Source organism: Ambystoma mexicanum, chromosome 3q (genome assembly GCF_040938575.1).
Source record: "Ambystoma mexicanum isolate Mex_15411 chromosome 3q, UKY_AmexF1_1, whole genome shotgun sequence".
NCBI lineage: Eukaryota > Metazoa > Chordata > Amphibia > Caudata > Ambystomatidae > Ambystoma > Ambystoma mexicanum.
Window position 1 is genome coordinate 1,016,137,890 of NC_090926.1, and position 26,426 is coordinate 1,016,164,315.

Below are 26,426 nucleotides of genomic sequence, written 5' to 3' on the forward strand. Positions count from 1 at the left end.
ATGCATGGGAGGGTACCCGGAACTGTGGGTCATTTCTGGCCTGAGGCCGGGGAGCCTTGAGGGGTAGAGTTTCAACCCCTTTCTTTACCGCGTTGTTGCCCCCTTGTGGGGTATGGGGTGTTGTAGCTGCTGGTTCCGTGGGGAGAGGACCAGTTATTCCTCGAGCAGTATTGATTTTGGAGGGAATTGTTGCCCACGAAAGGAATGTCTATTCCCACTCCCCCTTCTTTGTGAATATCTCTGGGTAATCAGATCCAGAGTCTTAAGGGTGTCATGCTTCTTATTTTGCAAGTTCGAGGGCTTCATCCATTGCCTTTCTGAATAAATTAGTATCCTCCACTGGTTTATTTATAAGTGAAGCTTGTGTCTCTGGCTTGAACCCAGAGTTTCTTAGCCATGCGTGCCTTTTCAGGAGGGTACCTTGAGCCAAAGACCTTCTGGCCGTTTCTGCTGCATCCAAAGAATTTGTTTAGCATACTTTGGTTAACTTGCCTGCCCTCTGTCACTGTTGAGAGCAGACGGGCTCGCAGTGGCTCAGGGACTTCTTGAAGGCCTTCCTCTAGCTTGGCCCATTGCACATCAGCATAGCTGGCTAACAACATTGTATTGTTGGTGATTCGAGTGGAGTAAGCCGCCGCCGCAGTGATCCTTTTCCCCAAAGCGTAAAGTCTCTTACATTCCTCGTCAGTGGGTTCCTCCCCAATGTATAGGGGAACTCCTGCTCTTTTCCTGGTAGTTGTAACAACCAATGAATCTTGAGTAAAATTACCCCATATGTAGGGGAGGTCAGAGGGGGAGGGTCGAAAGAGCATCTCTACCCTCGGATTCACTGGTCTAGTAAGTGCAGGTGTTGATAAAGAAGGGCCAACCGCTTTCTAATTGAATTTAGTAGAGGAATAGCTTGGCTAGCAGGAGGTTTTTCTTTCAAAATGTCCTCCACAAAATCAGCCTCTGGAATGGCTTCTTGAGTAGCAATATTCAAGTGTTCCGCTGTTTTCCTCAATATGGCATTGAAATCCATTTGATTGTCCACCGGGGAGGCCTGTCTAGTGGGGGTGGTTGGAGGGGAGTCCAGGCACAAGGCATCAGGTTCCAGAGTTGGAGTAGGTGACTGCCAAGGGCGAGGATCAATGGAGTCCAGGTCTACCCCCCAACTTTCAGTGGGGTCTAAATGGACCTACTCCGAGTCAATAAAAGGATCTTCATTTTGAGCCTCCTCCTCAGTGAGGTCATAAATGTATTCCTCCTCTTCCTCATCTTGAGTAGGGTCAAAGACCCTCTGCAGTTTAGCCACAGGGAGAGGGTTTTTTTCCTCCCTAGACCTCTTGGGTGTGGAATTCTCTCAGAGTGCCACAAATCTCTCTAGCCTGTTCATACTTTTAGGCAGAATTATATGCAGTACCCTTTGGGAACACTACACACAATTAAGACTACAAGTGACAGTACAATTTCACCTTTGGTACAAGCCTGTACTACACAGTTATAGTGGTAGCAGTAGCGGAGCAGCCAGACTTATCTCAAGAGTAAGTGAGCAGTACAAATAGTTACACAAAGGACAGCAATTACTATGATTCAGGCAAACACTGACTCAAAGTTTCTAAGTAAAAGAATATATATTTATTTACTCAACAGTTGTATAAAATGTCACTATTCTAAGCAAGTCAAAATCACAATCATAAATACACCACACAAATTCCCTTAAATTCTAGACAAGTTAGGCCCACAAAATGAAGTGGGAGCAAAATGGCAATCCAATAATTTAAAAGGGAGGGAAAGACAAAGTTATCAACAATTAGGTAAAACCAACAGGTAAGTAAACCAGAGAGACTACAGTGAGGAGATCAGCTAGAAAAGGCTTAGGGCCAAAATCAAGAGGTCAAAAGTCTTTTGCTCAAGATCACACAGTTCAGATTAGTTCGCAGTAAGGTTTGTGGCACAGATTCCGGACGAGGTTGGTTGGTAGAAAAGTGAGTTCAAAGAGAAGAGAAGGACAAACCCTCGGATTGGAGAAAGATTTCAAACACTTTCGCCGCGGCTGAGCAAAACCCACAACCGGATTTGCACAGTACCTTAAAACGGAGAGGGGGCTGTAGCTGAGGCAGACATTACTGGTAGTTCCTGCAGGCTCACGGCTCCTGAAGCGACTGTCGGACTGATCAGAAGTAGGAAGACTGGAGGGTCCTGCACTACCCAGGGAAGAAACCAGCAGCGCCGCCAAACAACGAATAAAAGGTGCGCTCCTTAAAACCAAAGCAGGGTCCGACCTTCCTGGCTATCCGGCCCACTGTAGCTCTGTACAGCGAATTCGACCAGAGGAGGGGTCCTGGCTTATAGTTTGGGCGAACTGGTTGGTCCCACCAGCTCAAGGGAAGAAGTTTCCTGGATGATCTTCTCCGTCGTCGGAGTGGAGATTCGGACCTGCAGCAGAGCTTCACTGGGCGGTCCAGTCTTTGTAGGGGTCCTCTTCTTCCAGTTCCTCGTTGGTTCTTTCGTTCCAGTGGCGACTCTGCCTTTCCAGTCCCAGAGACCTGCTTTTTATGCAGTTTTCCCCCATTCATACAGCCTGGCTGTCAATCACACAGCAGGGTGGCTAGCCTGGCAAGGCCAGTCCCCTTAGCCAATCAGACAAGAGTGAGACTTCGGTTACTAAGGCAACCCATGGCAGGGGTCCGAAGATCCTTCCCTCACATCCTGCCTACCTAGACTATCAGGCGCCTTAAGGAGGGCTTCTGTGCAGAAGCCCGCAAAAAGACAGCGAATAAAGGAGACATCCCCGGTTTGGCGCGCAGAGAAAAACACGAGAAAGACTAACAAAAAGAAATGGCGACTAAACCCAGCCGGAACCAAAATAAAATGTATTTGGTCAAGCGGGTTTATGTTCGAGGCTAATATAATAGCCTAAAACATTACCACGTTATATAAGACAATCGCGTTAGAAAAGTTAGGGTAGATACCACTGCCACCAGCCAAGTCTTAATGTTAAGGGAGCGAAACAATGCCCCAAGAGGTACAGACAAAAAGGGATAGGAGTTAACCCTTTCCAATACTCCATTTAAGATGGGGTGTACTGGGTCTGTGGTTTAAAGTGACTATATAAACTTAATGGCAACTTTACCTGTTTCTGGAGGACAGTAGTCAGCCCCAGAAAAATTGAGTCAGTGGGAAGTCTCAAAGACAACCCGGCGTCACTGCACTGAAGGTGCTGTGTAACACACACAAAAAGTGGTGCACATGGAGTAGGTGAGGCTCCAGTGCCCAAGATCACACAAAAAGTAGAAATACACATAGCAAAACATATGTAAGAGTGGGAAAAAAGTCTCACACTCTTACCAGGTGAAAAATATTAATCCTAGAAATCCAGCAAAGCTGCTGGGGGACTCTTTAGGTAAGGGAAATCAACCATTTATGAGAATTCTCCCTAACACATACATCCTTCAAATTTTTCTCTGGTCCCAACAGATGAACAAAGCGGTCCAGGGTTGGAAAGGGCTCATCTAGTGTAACCTTCATTTGCAAATGTAGAGTTTTTATCTTCACCGCTGAAGAAATCCCTTGAGGAGCTTCAGAAAAATCGTTTCGGGGTTCCGACGGTTGACGCGTGTCTTTTTGTCTGTCTATAGGCCTTTTCGTAGGTTCTGGTAACCCCACTCTCCCTACTGTGTAGACCAGCCAGAAGGCCCGGCCATGTGGTCAGCAGGGCTGACCGGACCCTGTCCGTCGAAGATCCGTGGACAGTCTTCGGTGGAAAACTGGAACAGCCGTTGATGGAAGGGATGGTAGGGTAATATCGATAACTGGATTATATATAACGGCAAAAGGTCAAAGAGAACAAAAGCAATTTCTCTGGACGAGCTCTGCATAAGGCGACCAGTATGCTGGGCAGAAAAAAACAATCTGAGGGACCTCGACGCAGGAGGGATTTTGAGTACACTACACATCACGGTAGGGATAGTGTTACAGGCAAGCCCATGTCGACGTCTCCTTTCGATTCTCGAAAGACCAGATGCAATACTCTGCAGTGACCACTGCATGTCGGACTATATGCACAGCATGTGATTCTAAGCAGATTAACAAGCATCAGAAATATAATCTATTTTTGCTAGTGTTGTGTGATAACTACTTGCCAAAAGTCATTTATCTATAGTGTGTTTGGCCAATAAATGATAATTGTATTTGTATAAATCCTGTCTAAGTGTAATCTGTGATTCCCATTGTGTGAACTCATTGTTGACCCTTTACAAGTTCACCACCTCTGAAGAACTTAGCCTGGACCGTCTGTCACTGCTACCTGAACTGGTTTGGCTACAGCTCCCCAGAGTTGTCCCTGTCACAGTATACGTTGGCCTTCTATACATCTGTCCACCAGGTCAGAGTATGGAAAATCAGTCCTAACAACGAAGCAGATAATACATCAGCATATTGGCAAAAGAAAACAGCATCTGTCTTTGGATATTTACCTTGCCTAGCATGGCAGTGTGCTCCTTCACCAGTTTAAGCAGCTGGGGTTCCTGTGACTTTACCCCCAGCAGCACATGTTCCACAAACAAGGCCATGGAGAGTATGCAATTCCATCCCGTCCTAGTGAAATAAGTGCAAGATGTCAGTGCCAGGAATGGGAAAGGTACAGGACCGGGGTATGAGGAGACAACCACTACTATTATTCATAGAGCAACAGGCACAAGTGAGGATATGTAACACAGGTGTCAGGGCCCAGACAAGTGCACATACCTTTAAGGAAATGTATGGTACCTGACTTGCTGGAGCAACTTCTGGCATCTGTTACCCCGGCCTTGCAAGTAACTTCCAATACAGATCACTTCCAGGGGCATCTGGAGGTTTTTCACAAGCCGTAACCAGTCCTGAGCGCTAGGCTTCAACACCTGCACTGCCAGCATTTCTGTACAGGCCACAGCAGCAAAGACGTCCAAAGCCTTGGGAGAGAAAACACTCCAAAGTGAATTACGGAGAGATCCAAACAAATGCACTCATGCGAAAGGCTCTTATGCGTTAATTAGTAACAGAACGATTTTCACATACCGCTACTCTGAACCTGCATCCTAAATACCACCTTTTAAAATTTAGTGGGCATTGGTATAATCTGAATAGTCTTTGGAAATATTGTCTTTTTGTTGCTGCATTGTCAGCAATGGGACACCTAACTTTTTGCTGCTATTTTAAATCTGTTCTAACTTTTGGCGGCAAGTGAAGACTTTTTACTTAACTTGCCTAGCTAAGATCCTCTGTTTTAGGGGCACTGATCCGTCCCTATGGCGATAAGTTCAGGAGAACCCTGTTCGCCAGTATAAAATAGTCTGTATTTTTCTCTGCACATATTAACTTAAAAAGAAGTTAGATAGGGACACTTTGTGTCTATGTAGCTTTGTTACTAGTAACAATGAGGCTACCTGCATGATATGACCAGGACTGGCTGGTGGCAGCGGATACAAATCCACCATTTTTGTTTTTTGAAAATCAAACTTTATTGGCATTTTTTATGAAAACAACACAGGACAGTAGTTATGCATTCACCTATAATGAAAACATTTAAACCACCCCCCTTTCCCCTCCCCCCATGTGCCGAAGTTTTAATTGTGTCCCCAAAGTTCAGACACAGGATAACACCTCCTTTTCAACCAGGCTTCTTCTGGGTACGTGGGTACACAAAACGGGAGAACCTCCACACCAAATCCCCATGATGAGTTCTGAACACAGTAATTTCCCCTTGTGGTGGGCAGTCCCCTCCCCTCCCTCACATCTCAGCCTGTTCTTCATCCCCGTCGATCGAACTGCCCATATTTATCTGACCTGCCAGGAAAAGCTGCCTATACAATCCAGCTATTAACCCTCTAGATCCCTTCTGTGTGATCAAAATGTTTTCGAAGCTCGTCAGGTCCCTCCGTTGATAAACCCCCCACCTTCCCTCAGACAGGACCCCCTTCAATTGTAACAAACGGAAGGGCGAAAGTTTACTGAGACCCAGGGCCTCCTCCAGTCTACTCAGGGAGATAAAGGTCTCCCCATACCCACATTTGTCCCGCCCTGCTCAGCCCGGCCTAGTACCAGGGTTGCAATGCCAATGGTTCCTCGATCCCATCTCTGGTTGACGGCTTAGAGTTGACAGCCATGTTGTGAGCCACCCATTGTCCCCTCCCTCCCTCCAGATGGACTACAGGACCTCCAGGGTTGGGTGATGAAGCACTCCGTTCGGGATACAGGCTCTAGGGACCCACAACCATTTGTCTAACGTAACAGTGGCCAGTACCGCGTTATCCATTGCCACCCATTGCTTCTCCGATAATGGGTTGAAGTGGTACACCAAAACCCGGAGAAAGGTTGCCTTGTAGTATGTTGCCAGATCAGGGAATCCCACTGCCCCCTCTTCCTTTGGCCAGATTAATGTCCCATATGCGATCCTGTGTTTAGCCTCTGCCCAGAAGAACCGCAGCATAGCTCGCTTCACCTCAGAGAAAAACGTTACAGGTATGCGCACATGTAACATCTGAAATAAGAACAAGAATTTGGGGACAACCACCATCTTTAAACCGTTTAAACGCACCATCCGGGAAAGCCCCGAACCCGACCACCTCTCCATATCCTGTTTTATGGCAGACCAAAGGGGAAGGAAATTGCTGGGAAACAGATCCTCAAAACGCAGTGTCACCTGGACCCCCAGTTATCAGAACGTTTCATCCTGCACCTTAAATGGAAGCCCCTCAATGTATTTGTTAGGGAGAATTCTCACAAATGGCTAATTTCCCTTACCTAATGAGTCCCTCAGCAGCTTTGCTGGATTTCTAGGATTTATTTTTTTCACCTGGTAAGAGTGTGAGCCTTTTTTCCCACTCTTACATGTGTTTTGCTGTGTGTGTTTTCACTTTGTGTGATCTTGAGCACTGGAGCGTCACCTACTCCATGGCCTCATATTTTTCATGTGTGTTAGACAGCACCTTCAGTGCAGTGACACAGGGTTATCTTTGAGACTTCCCACTGACTCCATTTTCTGGGGCTGACTACTGTCCCCCAGAAAAGGTAAAGTTGCTATTAACTTTATTTTAGTCACTTTAAACCACAGACCCAGTACACCCCATCTTACATGGAGTATTGGAAAGGGTTAACTCGTATGCCTTTTTGTCTGTGTCTCTTGGAGCATTGTTTCGCTCCCTTTACATCAAGACTTGGCTGGTGGCAGTGGTAACTACCCTAACTATTCTACCGCAGTTATCTTATATAACCATGGTATTGTTTCAGGCTATTATATTAGACTCAAACATAAACCTGCTTGACATTTTCTTTTGGCTCCGGCTGGTTTTATTTGCCATTTCTTTCTTTTAAAGTCTTTCTCATGTTTTTCTCTGCACGCCAACCCGGGGATGATTCCTTTGTTCAGCATCTTTTCGCGGGCTCCTGCATAGAAGCCATCCTTAAGGCGCCTGAAAGTCTAGGTAGGCAGGAGGGATCTTCGGACCCCTGCCATTGGTTCCCTTGGTAACCCAAGTCGCACTCCTGTTTGATTGGCTGAGGGGACTGTCCTTGCCAGGACAGCCACCTAGCTGTGTGATTGACAGCCAGGCTGTATGAATGGGGGAAAACTGCATAAAAAGTAGGTATCTGGGACTGGAAAGGCAGAGTCACCACTGGAAAGAAAGAACCAACGAAGAGCTCATGGAAGAGGACCCCTACAACGACTGAACCGCCCGGTGAAGCCTTGCTGCAGTTCCGAATCTTCAGAATCCGATGACAAAGAAGATCCTCCAGGAAACTTCTTTCCTTGAGCTGGTGGGACCAATCAGTTTGCCCAAACTGCAAGCTAGGACCCCTCCTCTGGTCGAATTCGCTGTACAGAGCTACAGTGAGCCAGAGAGCCAGGAAGGTCGGACCCTGCTTGGGTTTTAAGGAGCGCACCTTTTATTCGTTGCTTTGCTCTGCTGCTGGTTTCTTCCCTGGGTAGTGCAGGACCCTTCAGTTTTCCTACTTCTTGTCAGCCCAACAGTCGCTTCAGGAACCGTGAGCCTGCAGGAACTACCAGGAACGTCCGCCTCAGCTACAGCTTCCTCTCTGTTTTAAGGTACTGTGCAAATCCGGTTGTGCGTTACGCTCAGCCGCGGTGAAAGTGTTTGAAATCTTTCTCCAATCCGAGAGCTTGTTCTTCTCTTCGAACTAACTTTTCTATCAACCAACCTCGTCCGGAAACCGTGCCACAAACTTTACCGCAAACTACCCTGAACTTTGTGATCTTGAGAAAAAGACTTGACCCCTTGACTTTGGCTTTAAGCCTTTTCTACCTGATGCTATCACTGTAGTTCATCTTGTTCAATTGCCCCTGAGTACTTACCCGTAGATTTGATTTAATTTCTAATAACTTTTTCTTTTCCTCCCTTTTTAAATTGCTGGAGTGCCATTTTGCTCCCACTTCATTTGTGAGCTCAACTTGTCTGGAGTTTAAGGGACGTGGTGTGGTGTATTAAGAGTGTGATTTTTAAACTGCTTATAACAGTGTACTGTTGTACAACTTAAGAGTGTAATAAATGTATGTTCTTTTACTTGAAAACCTTGAGTCAGTGTTTGCCTGAATCATAGTAATTGCTGTCCTTTGTGTAACTATCTGATACTGCTCACTTACTCTTGTGATAAGTCTGGCTGCTCAGCCATCGCTACCACTTTAACTGTGTAGTACAGGCTTGTACCAAAGGTGAATTTGTACTGTCACTTGTAGTCTTAATTGTGTGTAGTGTTCCCAAACGATACTGCATATAATTCTGCCTAACAGTATTCCTTTTCCCCAACTGGTAGCCCCCCCTATCACATATGCTACTGACTTTCCCAGATTGACCTTAAACCCAGACAGCTTCCCATAATATTCTAGGCTCTCCAGCAAAACAGGGACCGAGTGGGACGCTCTAGTGATGTAGAGCAGGGCGTCGTCCACAAAACGACTAACCTTACAGTCAACCCCGCCTATTGTGATGCATCTAATCGCCACATTGTCCCTGATCGATGCCGCCCATGGTTCCATCACCAACGCATAAATCAATGGGGAGAGAGGACACCCCTGACGTGTGCCCCGCCGTAATGGAAAGGACAACGATTCAGTCCTGTTGACCACCACCTTAGCTGTGGGCTCTTAATACAGGGCCGATATCCAAATCGTCCACCTGGGGCCCATCCCTAGGAACGCAGACATCCCCCATGAAGGCCCAGATCATCCGGTCAAACGCCTTCTCAGCGTCGAGGGATAGCAAGAACACCCCCTCCTCTTTTGCCCCTAGAGTGTTCAAGACATAAGGCCTCATTACACGGTATGCGGTAAGGGAGAAACGATGCTGGTAAGGGATTACTGGCATCGCTTACCGCTCACGACCCGCCTACCCGCTATTAGCGGCACCGCAAAGAACGGTGCCTCTAACAGCAGCATGGGCGCGGGTACGCGCCCCTACATGCCGGCAATAGTGGAATGGCGGAAATAGGAGTACATCACAAGTCAGGAGGACCTGCAAATAGCGCCATGAATCAGGCGTAAAAAGTGGATACTGGAATGGCAGAAATACTGCCATCGCGAACCACCCGTAAACGGCCATGTGCAGTGTTCTCAACTGCCACAGGTGCACACAATCAGCACAGGTGGAGGCAATCTAGACTGGGCCATCACAAAAGGAGCACACCACACCCCTTCCCACACCCATTCACACACCAAAATGATTCCAATACTAGTAGCAATCCTGGGGCTGGAGGACATGCTTGCATTGCAACAACAGGCATCACAGAGGAGACGCAGGAGGATGAGACAGGCACAGCATGCCCCAGCACTGCAGGCAGTTGTACTAGAGAGGCAGAGCCAGTCCATTCAACCTAACCACTGAGCAGATCCACACCCTGTACCGTCTGGACCGGGATACCATCACCACCATTGTGGACATGATGCACAACAACATCGTCAGCCTCATAGACATCCGTACCGCCATCCCCCCTCTACTGAAGGTGGTGTCAGTGCTCCACTTCCTGGCCACAGGCACCTACCAGCACATGGTAGGGCAGATACATGGCATTTCACAACCATTATATTCACGCACGCTAAACCAAGTGCTTGATGCCCTCCTGAAGCACACAAGTGAACACATATCCCTACCACGGACTGCCCAGGAGATCTCCAACACCAAAGTTGGCTTCCATTCACTGGCAGGCATCCCAAGTTGCATCGGTGCCCTTGACTGCACCCATGTGGAATTGGTGGTCCCACATGCCATGGAGGTAGTGTACCGAAACCGAAAGCAATACCACTCCATCAACGTGCAAATGGTATGTGACTCAAACAAGATCATCACACATTGTTGTGCCGATGTCCTGGATCAACCCATGATTCAATGGTCCTCCGGAAATCAACGATACCACGCTACATGGAGCGACATGCCAGACAACGTTCCTGGCTACTCGGTGAGTTGCATGGCAAGCACATGGCAGTGTGATGTGGGGAGTAGATCTGAGGGGAGAGATGCACACTCCAACTGGGTGACATTGGGGGGGGGATGAGAGATGCATACTCCAACTGGGTGAGATTGGGGGGGGATGCATACTCCAACTGGGTGAGATTGGGGGGTGGGGGAAGAGATGCACACTCCAACTGGGTGAGATTGGGAGGGGAGATATACACACTCGAACTGGGTGAGATTGGGGGGGAGAGATTGGGAGGGGGGAAAGAGATGCACACTCCAACTGGGTGAGATTAGTTGAGAGACTGAACAATGCCCATACTGCAACACACTGTCCCCCATAGCAGGCCAGACTGAACCTGACACATGAAAACCATATGTAAGACGTAAGCTGCACAACAATGACAAGCCATTACTGCAACCACTGCACATCATCAGACCGTACCCTCCACAACACAATGCAGTGACATGCTGCCAATTTGGCAAATGCAAATGACCGCTGAACTGCATCCCAACGGAAATGCGCCCTTGAGTGCCTACTAAGGAATCACATTAAGCTAATATACGGATTCTCACTCTTACACCACCACAGAAGTGCAGCATGGGGACATCAAGCGTGGAATGGCAGATCACAAAGAGTCTGGTTCCAACGGTGACAGGACCAAAGGATACGAGTGACTACACAACACGTAGATCATGGCAACAACTGCCGTAGGCATGCAGAGTGCATGAACACTCGCAAGGAATAGGACACCTTCACACATTGCAGTTACTCTGATTACCTCCATGCATGCAGGGATATGTGGATGTGATCAAGGAAACAATGCTGGCTTGTGTGTGATAGGTACAGGTTCCATTTGATGAAATAATTTACACATAACCATTGTTGCACCCATGTAGGTGATGCAGGCTATCCCTTGAAGAGGTGGCTCCTTACCCTTGTGCGGAACCCACAGAAAAGGCACGAAGAGGACTACAATTGCGCACATATCCGTACCCGTGTGGTGATCGAGCAGGCATTTGGTCTTTTGAAGACACGGTTTCGCTGCCTCAGCAGGTCAGGTGGGGCACTCTTGTACGGGCATGAGAAGGTGGGCAAGATCACCATGGCATGTGTCATGCTGCCCAATATGTGCATCAGACGGAACGTGCCTATGCCCTCTGACATTGAACTGCAACCACCTGGTGAGGAGGAGGAAGAAGATGGGGCAGCACGTCATGCCGGTGGCAATGCACAGGAGGGATGTGCTGTACGCCAGCATCTGATAGACCAATGTTTCTAATACACATGGATGAAGAGGGTGCAATGGATGTGGGACTCAGGGCACTGGGTGTTGTGGGTAAATGAACACTGTGCACTGTTCAACAATAAAGCACACATACACAATAAAGAATGTCCACTCATGTGATTGTTCCTGACACAACGGGTGTTTTCAAGCATAATGTGATTTTGAAGTGCACGGACCCTTCACCCCATACACCCTATCGACCCTCCCCCCACAAATGCCCCAAACACCCTATCCCCTCTACCCCCCACAAATGCCCCAAACACCCTATCCCCCACCCACAAATACCCCAAACATGGCATGCACTTCAGTGCAGCATTAGTGTTCAAGAGTCACCAACATCAGGCTGCCCCTAATTCCCACCTTCTCTACCAGCATTGGGTGGTTGCAAGTCTGGGCACCGCATGGACCGCGCAGACTTGCGCAGGGGGCTGGTCTGCCTGGAGCTGGCAGAGGAGGAGGTGCTTGGTTGGTCCTGTTCCTGTGCGGGACGCTAGCTCTCCATTGCATCTGCGATGCGAGTGAGGACCTGCCTCACAGCTGCCAACTTGTCGCAAATGCGTGTAGTGCTGGATTCTACAGCTTGTTTTATTCCCTTGGCATATTCCTGGCACTCCTCCCTCGCCAGGGCACCCTCGCTCACGTGCTGGCCAACCAGCGCAGTGAGCTCCTCCTGGCGCTGTTGTATGATGTTGATTCCCTGGTCCCTGGGCCTGCGTTTGGTGGTTTTTGACGCAGCTTGCGGCATGTGTCCGCCATCAGGTGAGAACTCCATGGGACTCCATCTCCCTGCCAAGGAGTCACCACCAGACAGCTCATGGCTGCTGGAATTGTATGTGGGGCGTGCAGGGCTGACAGCTGCGGGCTGGGTGTGCGGTGTCCTACGGGTGTTATGCATGGTTCCTCGACATCCAACAGGGGGGCCGTTGCAGCTGCTTCGCCAATCGAGCTGTTGGCGGCAGACAGTGAGCCTTCTGCCACTGGCTCCTGTGTGGTGGGAGTGGCAGGTGTGGGTGCTATGACACTGCCGGCCACCCTTTCACGCCTTGGTGACGTGGCTGCATGTGTGGCTTTGGCCCTCTGTGGCAGTCCAGGTTTCCTGCCCCTCGACGTGGTAGGCCTGGTTCCTTCCTCCATGACCTTGGCCAACTTCTTTGGTGTTGGGGCCTGCGCCGCGGAGTCCTGCTCCTCACTGTCAGTTTGTGAGCCTGTGGGGGACCAAGAGAGGGATAGCATCAGTGATGGGTCAACGTGCATCATACATTTGTTGTTATTGCTGCAGTTCTGTGCATTTTGACTTCGATATCGGACATGCAGGTTGCCATATGGGTAGGTCATACAGGGATGAGTCTGGGTGACACTTGTCTGAGGTGCTGCATGCATGGGGTTGTGTGGGGCTGTGCACAGCATATGGGCATGGTTGTGTAAATGTGTGTGATGACCCATGCATTAGCTAGTTACAAGGTCACATATGGGGGAGAACTTCATGCTTTGCATTGCAGTGTTTTGTCTGGGCACTCACCTCCATCTGCCAATGACGGCACACTGCGCTCCGTTTCCCCCACTCCCTCGATTGATTCTATGCCAATGGTGCTGGCACATGTCTCCTCCCACTCTTGCATCTTGATTGGGGATCTTCCTCCGCCTTCTGTACCCGTGGCTAGGCTCTTGATGGCGGAAAGTATGCTCAGGACACGTAGGTGCATGTCGTCTCGGCGCTTGCGGATGTCCTTTACAGTACGGGGGGTGGAGCCCACCGCACTGACTTTCCGTGCCACCTCGGCCCAGATCTCCTTTTTTTTAATCTGGGCGGGACACCGCATGTCCAGCGCAAACTCAACTTCTGCATTTTCAGCTAGTGTGTCTGCAAGCATGGATAGTTCCTCATTAGAGAAACGTTCCTTGCGCTGGCGCGCTGCACCTTTCTTTAGGGCCTTGGGCATTGTCAAGTGTTGTTGGATGAGGTTTGGACAGCTGTGGTGTTGCTGCAGGTCCTGGGGGATGAGGATGGCAATGGATTGTGTTTTTAATGATGGCCGCCGTGCTCTTTGTCGTTCCTGTGCGATGACACTACTTCCGGTTCCACTTATTTACGGTCACCGCTATTAGCGGTCACCGTTTATAACGGTCACCGTTTTTAGCGGTTCCCGCTGATGCCGGTATCAAGGATGGCGCTAGTGCTATCAGCGCTTTACTTGATGCCGTTAAGGGACTTTTTGGGGTCTTTAACGGCATGGCGGTAGTGTCCTTACCGTCATGGCGTAAAGCTTGTGCCCGCGTACTCGTGATGGCACGCAATTAGTGGGCTGGTTACTACACAGACACGTTATTTGCTCCATGCCGGTAAGGACCGTTACTTACAGCATACCGCGTAACGAGGCCCATGGAGTCTTCAACAAGCTGTCTGATCCTTACCTATGTAGCACAAAGCCCACTTGGTCCGGGTGAATCAGTCGGGGAGGTGGGATTCCAAGCGCGTTGCCATGATTCTGGCAAAGATCTTGGTATCCACGTTAAGGAGGGAGATCGGCCTATATGAGGCACAGTTGGCCAAATACTTCCCACTTTTCGGAATGACTGCTATTAGAGCCTGAAGAAATGTTGGCGATATCGTGTCCTGCACCACTATAGAAAAAAACAGCTTGGCCAGGGACACCACCAGTGGGGTTTCATATAGCTTGTAAAAATCGGCCTTAAAGCGGTCGCCTCCCGGGGCTTTTCCTGTCTTCAGCCTTTAGATGGTCCCCAGTACCTCTTCCCGGGTTATCTCTCCCTCCAGTTCATCACTCTCCACCCTTGTAATCTTAGGGAGATTCCGCTCGGCCAGGCACTGCCGGAGTTCCTCCACAGTTTGCTCTGACGGCCTAGTATATAGCTCCTTATAAAAATCTGCAAAGCAGGCCGCAATATCAATTTCCCCGTTCCTCACCCGTCCCCCCTCTATCTCACATGTCCTCTACCCTCCTTTCTGCCCTACCCCTCAATCTATTTGCCAGGAGGGTTCGCACTGTGTCCCCCATTTTATAATACCTGTCGGGTGTATCTAATCTTCTGTACAACCTCCCCAATCACGACCGTATGGAGTTTCTGCCTTTTATCACTCATCTCACCGAGTAGGGCCTCCCTGTCTGTGTCCCACTGAGTCCGCTAGGCGTGCAGCGTCTTCAGTTAATCTCAGAGCTTGCTTTCAAACGCCCCCTTTCGCGCTTTCTATGAGCCCCCTCCACGATGAGTAGTCCCTGAAAGGTGGCTTTGGCCGCCTCCCACACCGTCGCCATAGCCGTCTCCCAGTTATCATTGGTTTCGAAATAAGCCTATATCTCCCTTCGCAGAAAATCCCTAAACACCCGATCCCTCAGCAGGGTGTTGTATTTCCACCTAAAGCCCCAGCGCAATCCAGGAAGCTGCCAGTTCACCACCACAAGTTCATGATCGGACCACGTGATCGCCTCCACCCTGGGTACCCAAACCTCACCCTACCGCTCACTCGGGATCAGGAGAAGGTCAATCCTCGTATACATCTGGTGTGGGGGAGAAAAAAACATGGACCCTCACAGGCCTGGCCAGCACTTCCACCAGACATTCACCCAAAAGTGATCCTGCAGGAGATCCCTCAGAGCCATGCTATCCCTGGTCGTCCCTTTCATACTCGTCACTTTTGCCGACCACCGGTCCAGCTTGGGTTCCAATATCAAATTGAAGTGATCCCCCAACAACATTGCACCTTCCGCCCATCCATCCATCACCTTAAACACCTGGCACAGGAACCCCACCTGTCCCATATTTGGTGCATACAGGGTAGCAAGCATAATCCGTGTTCCCTCATGTATACCTTTTATGCCCAGGAATCGTCCCCCAAAGCCCCTCTTAACCTGAATCTCCGTCAAGTGGAGGGACTTACCAAGCAATATACCTACCCCTTCCTTCTTGTAGTTCTTGCGAGAGGCCCAGAAGTTCCTACCAATCTCTTTACCTTTTATCAGTGATTACGCCCCCCTGCCTATAGTGGGTCTCTTGTAGGAAGAGGATTGCAAGTTTCCGTTTGTGGAACATGTTGCTAGTCCGAGACCTTTTGTTTTGAGAGTTCAATCCCTTTACGTTCAGCGTACCTACCGCCACCTCAGCCATACCCCTTCTTTACTCTTCGCCTGTTACTCCTAGTGTGTCCTACGAGTTACATGACCTCTATAGCATGTGAATTTCTTTGCATGAGGTTACCTAACTTATCCTCCGACCCCCACCTAGGTCGGGGCATCCGATCCATTACCCCCATCGTGCTGGGTACAGTTAAACAAACCACCAGGGACTCGTCCCCTGGCTTGGATATCATATTGAACAGCCCTTCCGTTATGCCCTCACCAAACCAGCCGGATGGGAGAAGTACCCCCCTCCGACTTCTGAATTGAACCGTAAACTAACTCACCCAAATCTCAGATCCCCCACTTCTGTTAACTATGAGTTCACCGCCTGCACAACCCTTCTCAAATTTAGCAACTAAATTCCCCATGACCTGGACCGCTGAACACCCTTCCGGTTGCCAGAGAAGACCTCCTCCAAACTCTGGTAGCCTCCAGTGAGGCCCCTAAAAGGGGGTTCCAGGGTGATACCCAGAAGACAGAGAGCCAGTGTAGGATTGGCACCCCCACCCCCTTTAAGCGTCATTATTCCGTGTGAAGGGGGTTTCTGGTACTTCTGGACTCCTTTTGCCCTGCCCTTTCCTCGTGCCGATTACAGGCCGCAGGGCCATCGGCCGGGGTCAACTCCATGGCCACTGCGTTCTGAAGCTGGTCCCTCGCAGCAGCCCACCAAGTCCTCTGTGACTCGTATATCCTCCACCACCAGACTGTGTCGCTCACCCTCCCATTCTAACACCAGCGAGAAGGTGTAGCCCCAGCGGTTTTTTACCCACTTCTCTTGCAGCCATCTAGTGAGGGCCCCACAATTCTTTCGCCTCAATAGCGTGTGGGCCGAGAGGTCCTGGAAAATGCCACACTGGAGTCACCATAGTTCACCTCTTTTGGCGCTTCGCTTTTTCGAGGATCCTCATCTTGACCCTGTAATAATGCATGCGTGCCAGGACTGAACGTGGGCCACGCGTTCCCCCACCGGCACGGTGCACCCTGTGTATTATTTCCATTTCACCTTCCCCGGAGCCTAGGACCATCCTTATTATTTCCTGTACCTTTTGTTCCAAGCCTGCCGGTGTCTCACCCTCCACTTCCTGCAGTCCTAAATTGTTCCGTCTCTCCCGGTTCTCAATGTCGTCTACCTTGTGGCGGAGCTCCTCCTCGCACCTTACCATTTCCATGAAGCGCACCTCGAGCTGAGTTTCCAGGAACCCTGTGGATGCTTGGTTAGCCTCTACCCCCATCCATTCTATCCTTAAGGGTGACTACCTTGGCCGATAGGTCCGCCAGTCTTGCCCCCATATCCATCCTTATTCCCCTGTTCTCCTCCAGGATAGTCTGTATGTCACTCTTAATCGAGCCAAGTTAAGCTGGGCGTGGAACTGCACCCCCAACCCCTCCGGCCTCTGCCATAGTGTCTTCGCTTTGATACTGGAACCGTGCCAGTGCTCCCTTCCAGCTCACAAGGTCCCCAATTTGTCTCCTCCTGTTCTCCAGGGGGCAGTCGAGTGGGCACGTAGGTCTGATCCCGGCTGTGACCACCCCAGCCTGCAGGAGTCCTTACCGGCGTCAGGTTAGTCAGCAGGGCTTAACCTCCATGGCCCAGTCCCATTCCCTGGGGGAGCGTACCGGATCACTCGGAGGGGGGTCATCCCCAGAACGGGGTGTTGGTGTCTCCGGGGCTCACTGTGGCAAGTAGAATCTTTGGTCAGGGCCCTCCACCTGCTGCTGGCGCGCCTCAGGCCCAGGCTTCGATGTGTCCTCAGATGAGCAGCAAGGAACTATGTAACCCACATCCAGCATGGGTTAAGTGAGCAAGGTCTGCCCCCACTCCATTCCCCCCATTATGGGAGCCTCTCTATTCTTTGTTCTCCCTCTGGGCTGGGGAGTGTCTGTGGGGGGCCCACTCACCATCCGCTGAAGCCGGATATCCCTCTCCGGCACGTCGGGTAAACTTCACAACTGCCGCGGGGGACCGCAGCTTTCTCCTTGTGCGCGGTTAGCCTCTTCCAGCAGTGGCCTCCACGTGGTGGTGTCGCTGAGATGCCTCTCCTCCCCGAGCTGTACCGAACACAGCATTGGTCCTCACAGGTGGCCTCCAGTGGATTAGCCCTCAGCACAGCACCGGCGCACGGCCCAGGAACTCTGATGCAGTCTCAGGGTGCGTAGGCAACATATCCTCACCTCCCTTGATGGAGCAGGGTCCCTATGGCCTCCTCATTGTCCTATCACCAGTCCGATGGCCCTTCCCAGTGCTCATCGTGATCCGCTTTGCAGCTCCGGTGGCGCAAGGTGCAACGTGTGCCAGCGGCGCAAGCTCCTTCAGACCTGCGGCGTGAGAGATATTCACTTCCCACCCGTCACAGCCTCAGGGTAGTGTGAGTGTATCTCTTCCTCCATTTTTGTTGAAGTGGGGCGCGTGTAAACCCGTGACCCGGGTCTGGGCTCTGTTCACCTTTCTGGGCCCGGAGCTCAGTTTGCTTCTCCTCATCCACGCAAGGGCAGGGCCGGCACAGTACACTCCAACAGAAGTACCCCCTGATCAGGAGCGCAGGAGCAACTCCAACTTTCCACTCTAGGTCCCGCTGGTCGAGTGCAGCTTCCCACGGTCTGGATATCACTCCTGCGGGGGATTGAAGACTGCAAATCTCCATAACTCTGCAATGTTCTCAAGGATGGGGAAGGAGCTCAGTACTCGGGTAGCCATCGTGCCTGCACCCCTTGGTGGTCTCCACCATTTTTGTTTTAATTGTCTCATCTACTTTTGCCTTTTACCTCTTGATTCCAAAAAGTACCATATACTCCAAAACAGCTTTCCAGGGCAAAGCGGCAGTCTGTGCGTGGCGCCAGATTTGGGGACTGCCACTATCTGGTCCCAGGCCACATCCATCACAACGTTTGTCAGTTGAACGGCAGATGTGTTGATAAGAGGCTATCCAGGACAGCCCCTGCCAGTTTGAATGGTTGTCATGATCTCTGCTTCCAAAAGGTCAGGGTTTTCCCAACTCCCTTGGAAGCAGATCCATAACCCAGGTTTCGAGTGCCAACCAGTCCCAATTGGGACCTTTTGGACCCAGTCCTGGCGCCAGTGGCACCAGGCTCATAAATATGCCCAGTCCCAGCGCTGGAAGCGCCGGGCTCATAATGCTTGGGTGGACTTACCTGCAGCAGACCATGCTGCTTGCTTGCCTGCCAGTTGAGCCTCTGATCCTCTTCTGTTTGGAACTACTTTTCCTGTTGGGTGGGGCAGGAGCCACTCCCTAGGTTCAGAACACTGGAACTCTTCTGGAAAGCAGGAACTCTTTTCTTACCTAGGCGTGGCTGTGGAAGGAGACACCTAAGCACTACAGGAGGCTATTTAAACCACACCCGATGGATGAATCTTGCTTTGCGTTATTCTGCATCCTCTGCAGCAGAACGCTCATCGTGTCTTCTGCATCCGATCCTGGGCCTAAGGAAAAAGGCTTACCATCCTGAATCCAGTCTTCAGCAACACCTATAAAGACAAGAAAGAACAGGTTAGCATTACGGTCTTCAGTGACAGCTCTTCACTTACCTGGTCCATCGGCTGTCACCAACGCCTTCACACTGCATTCCAGCATCTGAAAGACAAAAGCTTACCAACTCTTCACACGCTCCGGAGGCCTTCGGCGCTGCATCCCGCATCCGAATGACAAAACAAGGTGCGTTTAAAGACATTGGGGAACTTTAATACTCACGTGCCATTACTCCTTTCCACATCTAACCCAGTGGGTATTCCGGCATCCTGCAGCCGCTCCGAATTTGTACCTGCAAAATAAAAAGACAGTTAGAGCGCATCGTGAAGCAGGCAACAAGCGCTTACTTACGTGCCTCCAGGCGCTTCTATTCATCACACGGGCTCCATCGTCAACTCACTTCAGCCCGTCATCCGCCATCGCCGGAACCCTGCAAAACAAGAGACATCATTACTAAAGACTTTAAAGACATTAGAATTACTCGAAACTTACCGTTCGTGCAGTAAACGACGGACAGCAGTCCTCTGATGTCAAGAGGCCTGCTCCCCTTATCCAGTGAAGAAACTGGTTACAGCACCCTGCCCCGAGGCAGATGGAGAGCACGGCGTTCACTTACCTAAGGTGAGAGCGTTAACCTTTGGGGTTCTACAGGAGAAGAGAAAGGGAAGAAGAGAGAGACATTCAATAACCCAGTTCATTAATCCCATATTTTCTATCTGCAGACATCTTACCCTTCGAGTCAGACATACAGTGCACAGAAGTCCAGCCCAAAGAGCCAGCCGTGTGTTACACATCACCTTTGAAGATACGGTATACGCCCAGTCAAGACCGGTGCCTCTACGGGAATCAGGTGAGCGTTACAATGGTGCAGATCCTTACCGGGTCGACTCCAGCTCAAATGCTAGATAAAAGGAAGAAACCTGCAGTCTTTCTTCAGTTTATCGTTGGAGTCCAGACCCTCAAGAAGAGGAGCATTTTGCTTAAGACTCAGAATTCCTAGTTGGAAGTCAACTAGCATTGCTTTCATCAATGATCCTGGCAAAGCCGTGTTCCTTTTCTGATTTTCAGAAGGCCTTCATCACTGCTTCAACCCCTGGACTGGTGTAAATAACCAGTCTCAACCACTGCTTTCAGACCTTGCCTTTCAAAGTGTCCCGCAGCCATCCTGTGGGCTGATCAGTTTCCTTCTGGTCTACTTCACTGCATTGGACGTCATCTAGAGTTGAGCCATGGAACTCTGCGGATTCTTGGCTTATAAAATCAGAAGCTCACCTCTGCAGTTGTAGCGCATACATGAAGAGGGGCCTTGCATGACCATTTTCTATGTTTCCACAACAAGGGTTGACTGCCGCCATTTAATCGCACTGGCCATCGTTCATCACTGACTTTATGTCCTACGGTTCTTCTGAGGTTGTCGCCAAAGTAGTGGCCCTTTCTTTAGTCCAGTAGAGGTGTCCAGCTGTCCAATATCCATAACTATCCACGAGAGTATAGAGCCGCCGATTAGCTGGGCGCAAAAACCTGATGCCAAATGTGACCTCTGAACCGGAGACCCTTGTACCTCCCCTCAATAGAACCAAAGCACAAGGAATGGGACCCAGTGGTTACAGGAGCCTTCACCATGGTACTTGAGTGAATCAGAGTACAGTAAACGTCAGAGTGAGTAAACATACGTGTCCCTACCGCCCTGCCATCATAGAGATTAACAGGCGTAAAGTCTTACTCTACCTCTCCCTTACCAGACCGTGATTGGTGGAATTCTGGTCCAGGATCCTCCTATGGGCTTCCGCTAAGGTGGTTGGTTTGAGAGTGGGTTTGCTAAGAAATGTTCTTGAATTGTGATCTAACTTTGAGACACTTAAAAACTGCCTGTTGGCTTTGGCAACTCTGGTTCAGGCTCTTAATAAGACTCAATCTTCTGAAGATAAATGCATTGGGATCTGTGACTCTATGGGCACTATGCCCTGTCTTTTCTATCTAGGCAAGGACTTTTTAAGCTTACATACCTTAGACTGTAAGGTTAATATAACATGTCTAACTTCTTTCATTTTCTGCATATTAGTTCTGACGGTTACTTACCTGGTACTTTTTATTCACTTGCTTTACTCTGCTACAGTATTCTGAAACAGATCTGAACTGTATTTTAAAAGCAAAGTGCTAGTGCTCTTAGCAGAGCACACAAAAGCGTGTACATAGTAGTAGTGAAGGTTTTAAATCGATTACTTACCTTTGTCGTACAGCAGCCAACACAGGAGCAACCACAGAACAGCTTCTCTCCAGTTGAGATGTTGGAAATTTGCTGGAGCAGGCAACTTGTGGCACAAACTGGAGTTCGGAAAAGTTACAGGGCTCTGATCGGATTGACAACTGCAGTGAGGTAGCCCAGGAGAGAGCTTGTCAGTCAACCCGATGGTCGAGACACTTCCGAAGACTGAGCAAGCATGCATCTTCAAGCAGGAGTCGAGACTGGTTGTTGCTACCAGTCCAGGCGTTGAAGCGCCACCAAAAGCATTCCTGAGTGTTAGGGAGAATTCTCACTCTATGGCTAATTTCCTTTACCTATAGAGTCCCCCAGCAGCTTTGCTGGATTTGAAGGGTTTGTTTCTTTTCTCCTGCTAAGAGTGACTCTTTCCCACCCTTAGGCATTTTTGCTATGTGTGCTCTAGGCTACTTTTGTGCTTAATGTCTATGGGATTTTTCTCAACCCCATAGGAACCATCTTTATTCACATGTGTTACACAGCACCCTCTGTGCAGTGACACAGGGGTGTCGTAGCGACCCCCAAACATAGACGCCATACCCTGGGACCGACTACTGTCTCCCAGGGCATGTAAAGTCCCAATTGACTTTACTAGTCAATTTTTATGAACTAAACCAGTACAACCCATCTTACTATGGAGGTACTGGAAAGGGTTAATAGTTTTTCCCCTATGTTCATTTTCGAGAGGGTACCGTACAGTCCCTCTCTCAAAAGTTTCTGGCTGGTGGCAGTGGTTACTACCGTAAATAATCGACCGCAAATATTTCCCTATGGGATTTTCCCATTGTTCGAGGCTACGACATTTTCTGACAGCCTTTAACATACCGCCGGTTTATTTTTATATTAACTTTACTCCAGTAGGTTTTATTTGCCAGAACATTCATATAAATTCTTTCTCGTGTCTTTCTCTAAACTCCTAACCCAGGTCGGGGATCCTTTGTTCGTCCTTTTGGCGGGCTTCTGCCAAGTAGCCCTCCTTTCAGCGCCACTGAGTCTGGGTGGGTCAATTGTGTGGGAGGGGGAGTAGGAGCCCTGGACAGGGTTGCCTCAGCAACCCATGTCGCACTCTATCCTGATTGGCTGGAGGGCATCCCGCCAAGGATGACCACTCCACTGTGTGAGTGACAGCTAGGCTGTATGAATGGGGCTCTTTTTGCATAAAAGCAGGGTCCTGAGGACTGGAAGAGCAAGACAACGCCACTGGAACTAAGAAGCCAAAGACGAGAGAAGCCAAAGACATCTGCAACGACTGAACCAGCGGTCAAGCCCTGCTGCAGCATCTCACCACTTTCCTCCACACGACGAGAGAAGATCTTCATCTGCAAGAGCCTTCTTCCCTTGAGCTGGTGGGGCCAACCAGTTTGCCAATCACCTTCCTGGACCTGCTTTGGTCGAATCGCCAGTACCCTGTACTCGGAGGCCGGATAGCCAGGCACCAGTCAACCCGGACCACGATTTAAAGGAGCGTACGTTTTATTCGTCGGGCAGCACCGCGGCTAGTTTCATCCCTGGGTAGTGCAGTAACTCGAACCTTCCTCCACGACGAGAGCCTCTCTTCCTCTGCTGCATCCCCCGAACTGCAGGAACTACCAGGAACAATCGCCACTGCATGAGCCACCTCTTCATTTTAAAGGTACATTGTTCCGCCAGGCCGCCCTTTCTTCGCGGTAGAACTAAAGTTGTTTTAAATCCTTTACCTACCTGTTGGGTTGGCCGCCCCTCTCTCTTAACATTGTCTTTCACCTTCTGCATCCACCTTTTCAAAATCGTTAACCAAAGACTTGACTCCAGCTACAAGAACATTTTGCTCCTGGGCCCTTGCCCTGTACCACTGACTCTGGCACAGGCCTTTCGACTCTGGCTACATTTGTTAGAACTGCCTTCTTTAGATTGCTTCTCAACTAGAACTGTGTTGGTGCATCTGCTTCTTATAGCCCCCTTTTTCTTCCCCTTTTTAAACCTTGTGAAATGACATTTTGCTTAGTTTTCACTTAAGTATTTTCTATACTGATGCACTGTCTTGCTTAAACTGGTTCACAAACTTATGGGACGTGTTGCTAGGGTCTGTAAGAAGATATTTCTGTATAACTTGTGATTTCCCTCCCTTGTGAGAAATTGCTAGAGTATCCCTTGTGTGTGGTTTTCACTGTGCAGTTTTACTCAGTTTTCAGTCTGGTTCACTTGGCCTACAATTTAACTAGGGAGTGTTTATATTTTTCTTTGATTTATTATAACTTGCTTGATGACTGTGATAAATGTGTTTTACTAGAAGTATATAAAATAAATATATATATACTTTTTAATACAAAGCTTTGGTCAGTGTTTCCTTGTGCCATAATACTGTAGGCTTATTGTGTAAACCCTGAATACTGCTCATCTCCCTCTTGAGATAAGTCTGACTGCTCAGCCACAGCTACCTACTAAATCTTTGTGGTGCAGACTGATACCAAAGGGGTATTATTGCTCTCACCTGTAGTCCTAATCTTCTGTAGTGCTCCCTAAGGAAACTGCACAGGATTCTGCCTAACACTGAGATCAGCAAAGAGTCTGATTAAAAGTTGCAGGATCCCTCCATTTATACAGGATTCAGGCAGGGAGCATGGCTAAGCCCACCAATGGAAAAGATATGCACCATTCAATAAGCCACTGGCTAGCCAATTAATTATAAGTTACTCACCATAGTGACTAACATACTCTTAGTCCATAGTCCCCTATCCTCCAGACTGCATGGGTGTCCCTCCTAGGGACGGGAGACAGAACCTTTTTCACCAGAAAAGATCTTCTTCCCATTTAAATTTAGAGGCACGCAGGTGTGCGGCCCTGGGAGCATGCGCTCCCCTGACCCCTCCCACCGGCGCTGCTCCTCAGTCCCCATTGATGCGTCGAAAATATTTCACCATTGCCTAATGACACCATTTTTATTAGGGGGAGGATGGTGGGATGTATGGAGGAAAGGGGTCTATGGACTACAGTGAGTAACTTATAATTACTCTCATGTCCCATCCCCTTTTCTCCATACTGCATGGGTGATTACAACTGAATGTAGCCCCAGGGGGGAGAGGTGACCCTCCTTAAGAAAACAAGTTCCTTAATACTACCTGCCCGAATGCCGCGTCTGACCTGGAGGCGTCATCCAAACAGTAGTGCTTGCAGAAAGCCGAGGGAATGGTCGAAGTGGCCGCCCCGCTGATGACCTCCCACGGGACGTGTCTCTGGAACGCGACCGCCATGGCCTTGGCTCCGATAGCGTGGGCATGCATGTTAGTCAGAAGCAGCTTGTGCTGCCCCTCATATGCCTCCTTAATGGCTGCGACCATCAACCTTGCTATGGAGGTCTTGGAAGTCTAATAACCTGGCCTTGACCTGCCAAAGGTGACAAACAGAGCGTCCGACTTGCGGAAGTTCTTGGTTCTGTCAAGATAGAATTTTAGCGCTCACTTGACATCTAAACAATGCAGAACCCTCTGAGCATTGTCCTTGGGGTCTGCAAACAAAGTCGGGAGCACTATTTCCTCATTCAGGGGGAATGCAGAGACTACTTTAGGTGAGAACGCGGGGTGCGTTCAGTGGACTACCTTGTCCCTATGAAAGGTCATTTATGGCTCTGAGGCAACTAGAGCCTGGATCTCGCTGATAACCCTCGCCGATGTCAGACCCACCAAAAGAGCTGTCTTAATGGTGACCAGCCTGATGTCCGTGAACGCAATTGGCTTAAAAGGTTTGTGCGCCAAGGCGCCCAGCTCTATATTAATGTCCCACACAGGGTGGGGCTTCTTAATGGCCAGGTAGAGCCTAGTGAGGCCTGTCAGATGGCGCTAAACCACCGGATTGGCCGATGAGAAAATGTCCTCTTCCGAGTTCCGGTAGGCTCCGATGGCCGCCAGATAAGTGCGACACATGTCTATCTGCACCCCCAAGTGTGTGAGGTGTGCTGAGAAAGAAAGCACATCATCCAGTGAGCAAGTGAGAGGATCGACCTTCTTAGGTCCCGCCGAGTGGCAAAACCTAGTCCACTTGCTTTTGTACTGGCTCCTAGTAGCATCACTCCTAGCCCCTGAATTATGTCTAGATTAGCCTGGGAGAGGCGCAGATGCTTTAGTGTGACCTGCTCAGGAACCACGCTGTGGTGGCTAACTTCTGTGGGGCGGGGTGAATGACTGTGCCCCCTTCTGCGAAATGAGCTGGGCCCAGTGGAAGGTGTATCAGAGGCTGGTCATTGTCTTGCGGGCCACCACTGAACTACCAGAATAATGCTGAGGTGCTGGGACTCTTATCTTGCAGGTCACCTTGTGTACCAGTGGCGTGGGCGGGAAGGCATAGTCGTCCATGCTGTTCCACTGTATCTGCAATGCATCCTGTTTAAAGATTAGAAGAAAAGACAAAAAGACAGGATCCGGGGAAGAGCGCGTGGTATTCCAAGGCCGAAGCCAAACCCAGGAGCGCTGGTCAAAGCGCTCAGTTCCCGTCGACGTGGAAACGCGGACTGGGGAGAGGCGCTGGTGGGCGGAGTCAGTGGAGCGCATGCTCACAGGGACGCTCCCCTGCGCGCCTCTAAATTTAAAGGGGAAGAAGATTTTTTCTGGTGAAAAAGGTCCCGTCTCCCGTCCCTAGGGAGGCCCATTCAGTATGGAGGAAAGGGGACGAGACGTAAGAGTATGTATAGCCGCTGGTCATAACATCTGCACAGCGACAGATTTTCAGGCAATATAGCATGTGGATTGGAGGCGATAGTCCCAGCCCCTTCCCCTGGCTCACAAAAACAAAACCACTCTGCCACAGCTTTCACAGGAAAGGGATATCAATACAAGGCATTTCCTGATCTGAGAAGGCAT

At 49.7% G+C, this 26,426-nt stretch overlaps 1 protein-coding gene across 3 annotated transcripts in view; it reads right to left on the minus strand.

Annotated features, from left to right (window-relative positions):
- RNF213 (ring finger protein 213) overlaps window positions 1-26,426 on the minus strand; it is a 3,248,263-nt gene that overhangs the window by 867,126 nt on the left and 2,354,711 nt on the right. For all 3 annotated transcript variants that reach the window (XM_069655189.1, XM_069655190.1, XM_069655188.1), the window contains exons 39-40: window positions 4,750-4,931; window positions 4,458-4,578 (exon numbers count right to left, since the gene is read on the minus strand). In XM_069655189.1, the coding sequence (XP_069511290.1) occupies window positions 4,458-4,578; window positions 4,750-4,931 (303 nt within the window). The remainder of the gene's footprint in view (window positions 1-4,457; window positions 4,579-4,749; window positions 4,932-26,426) is intronic.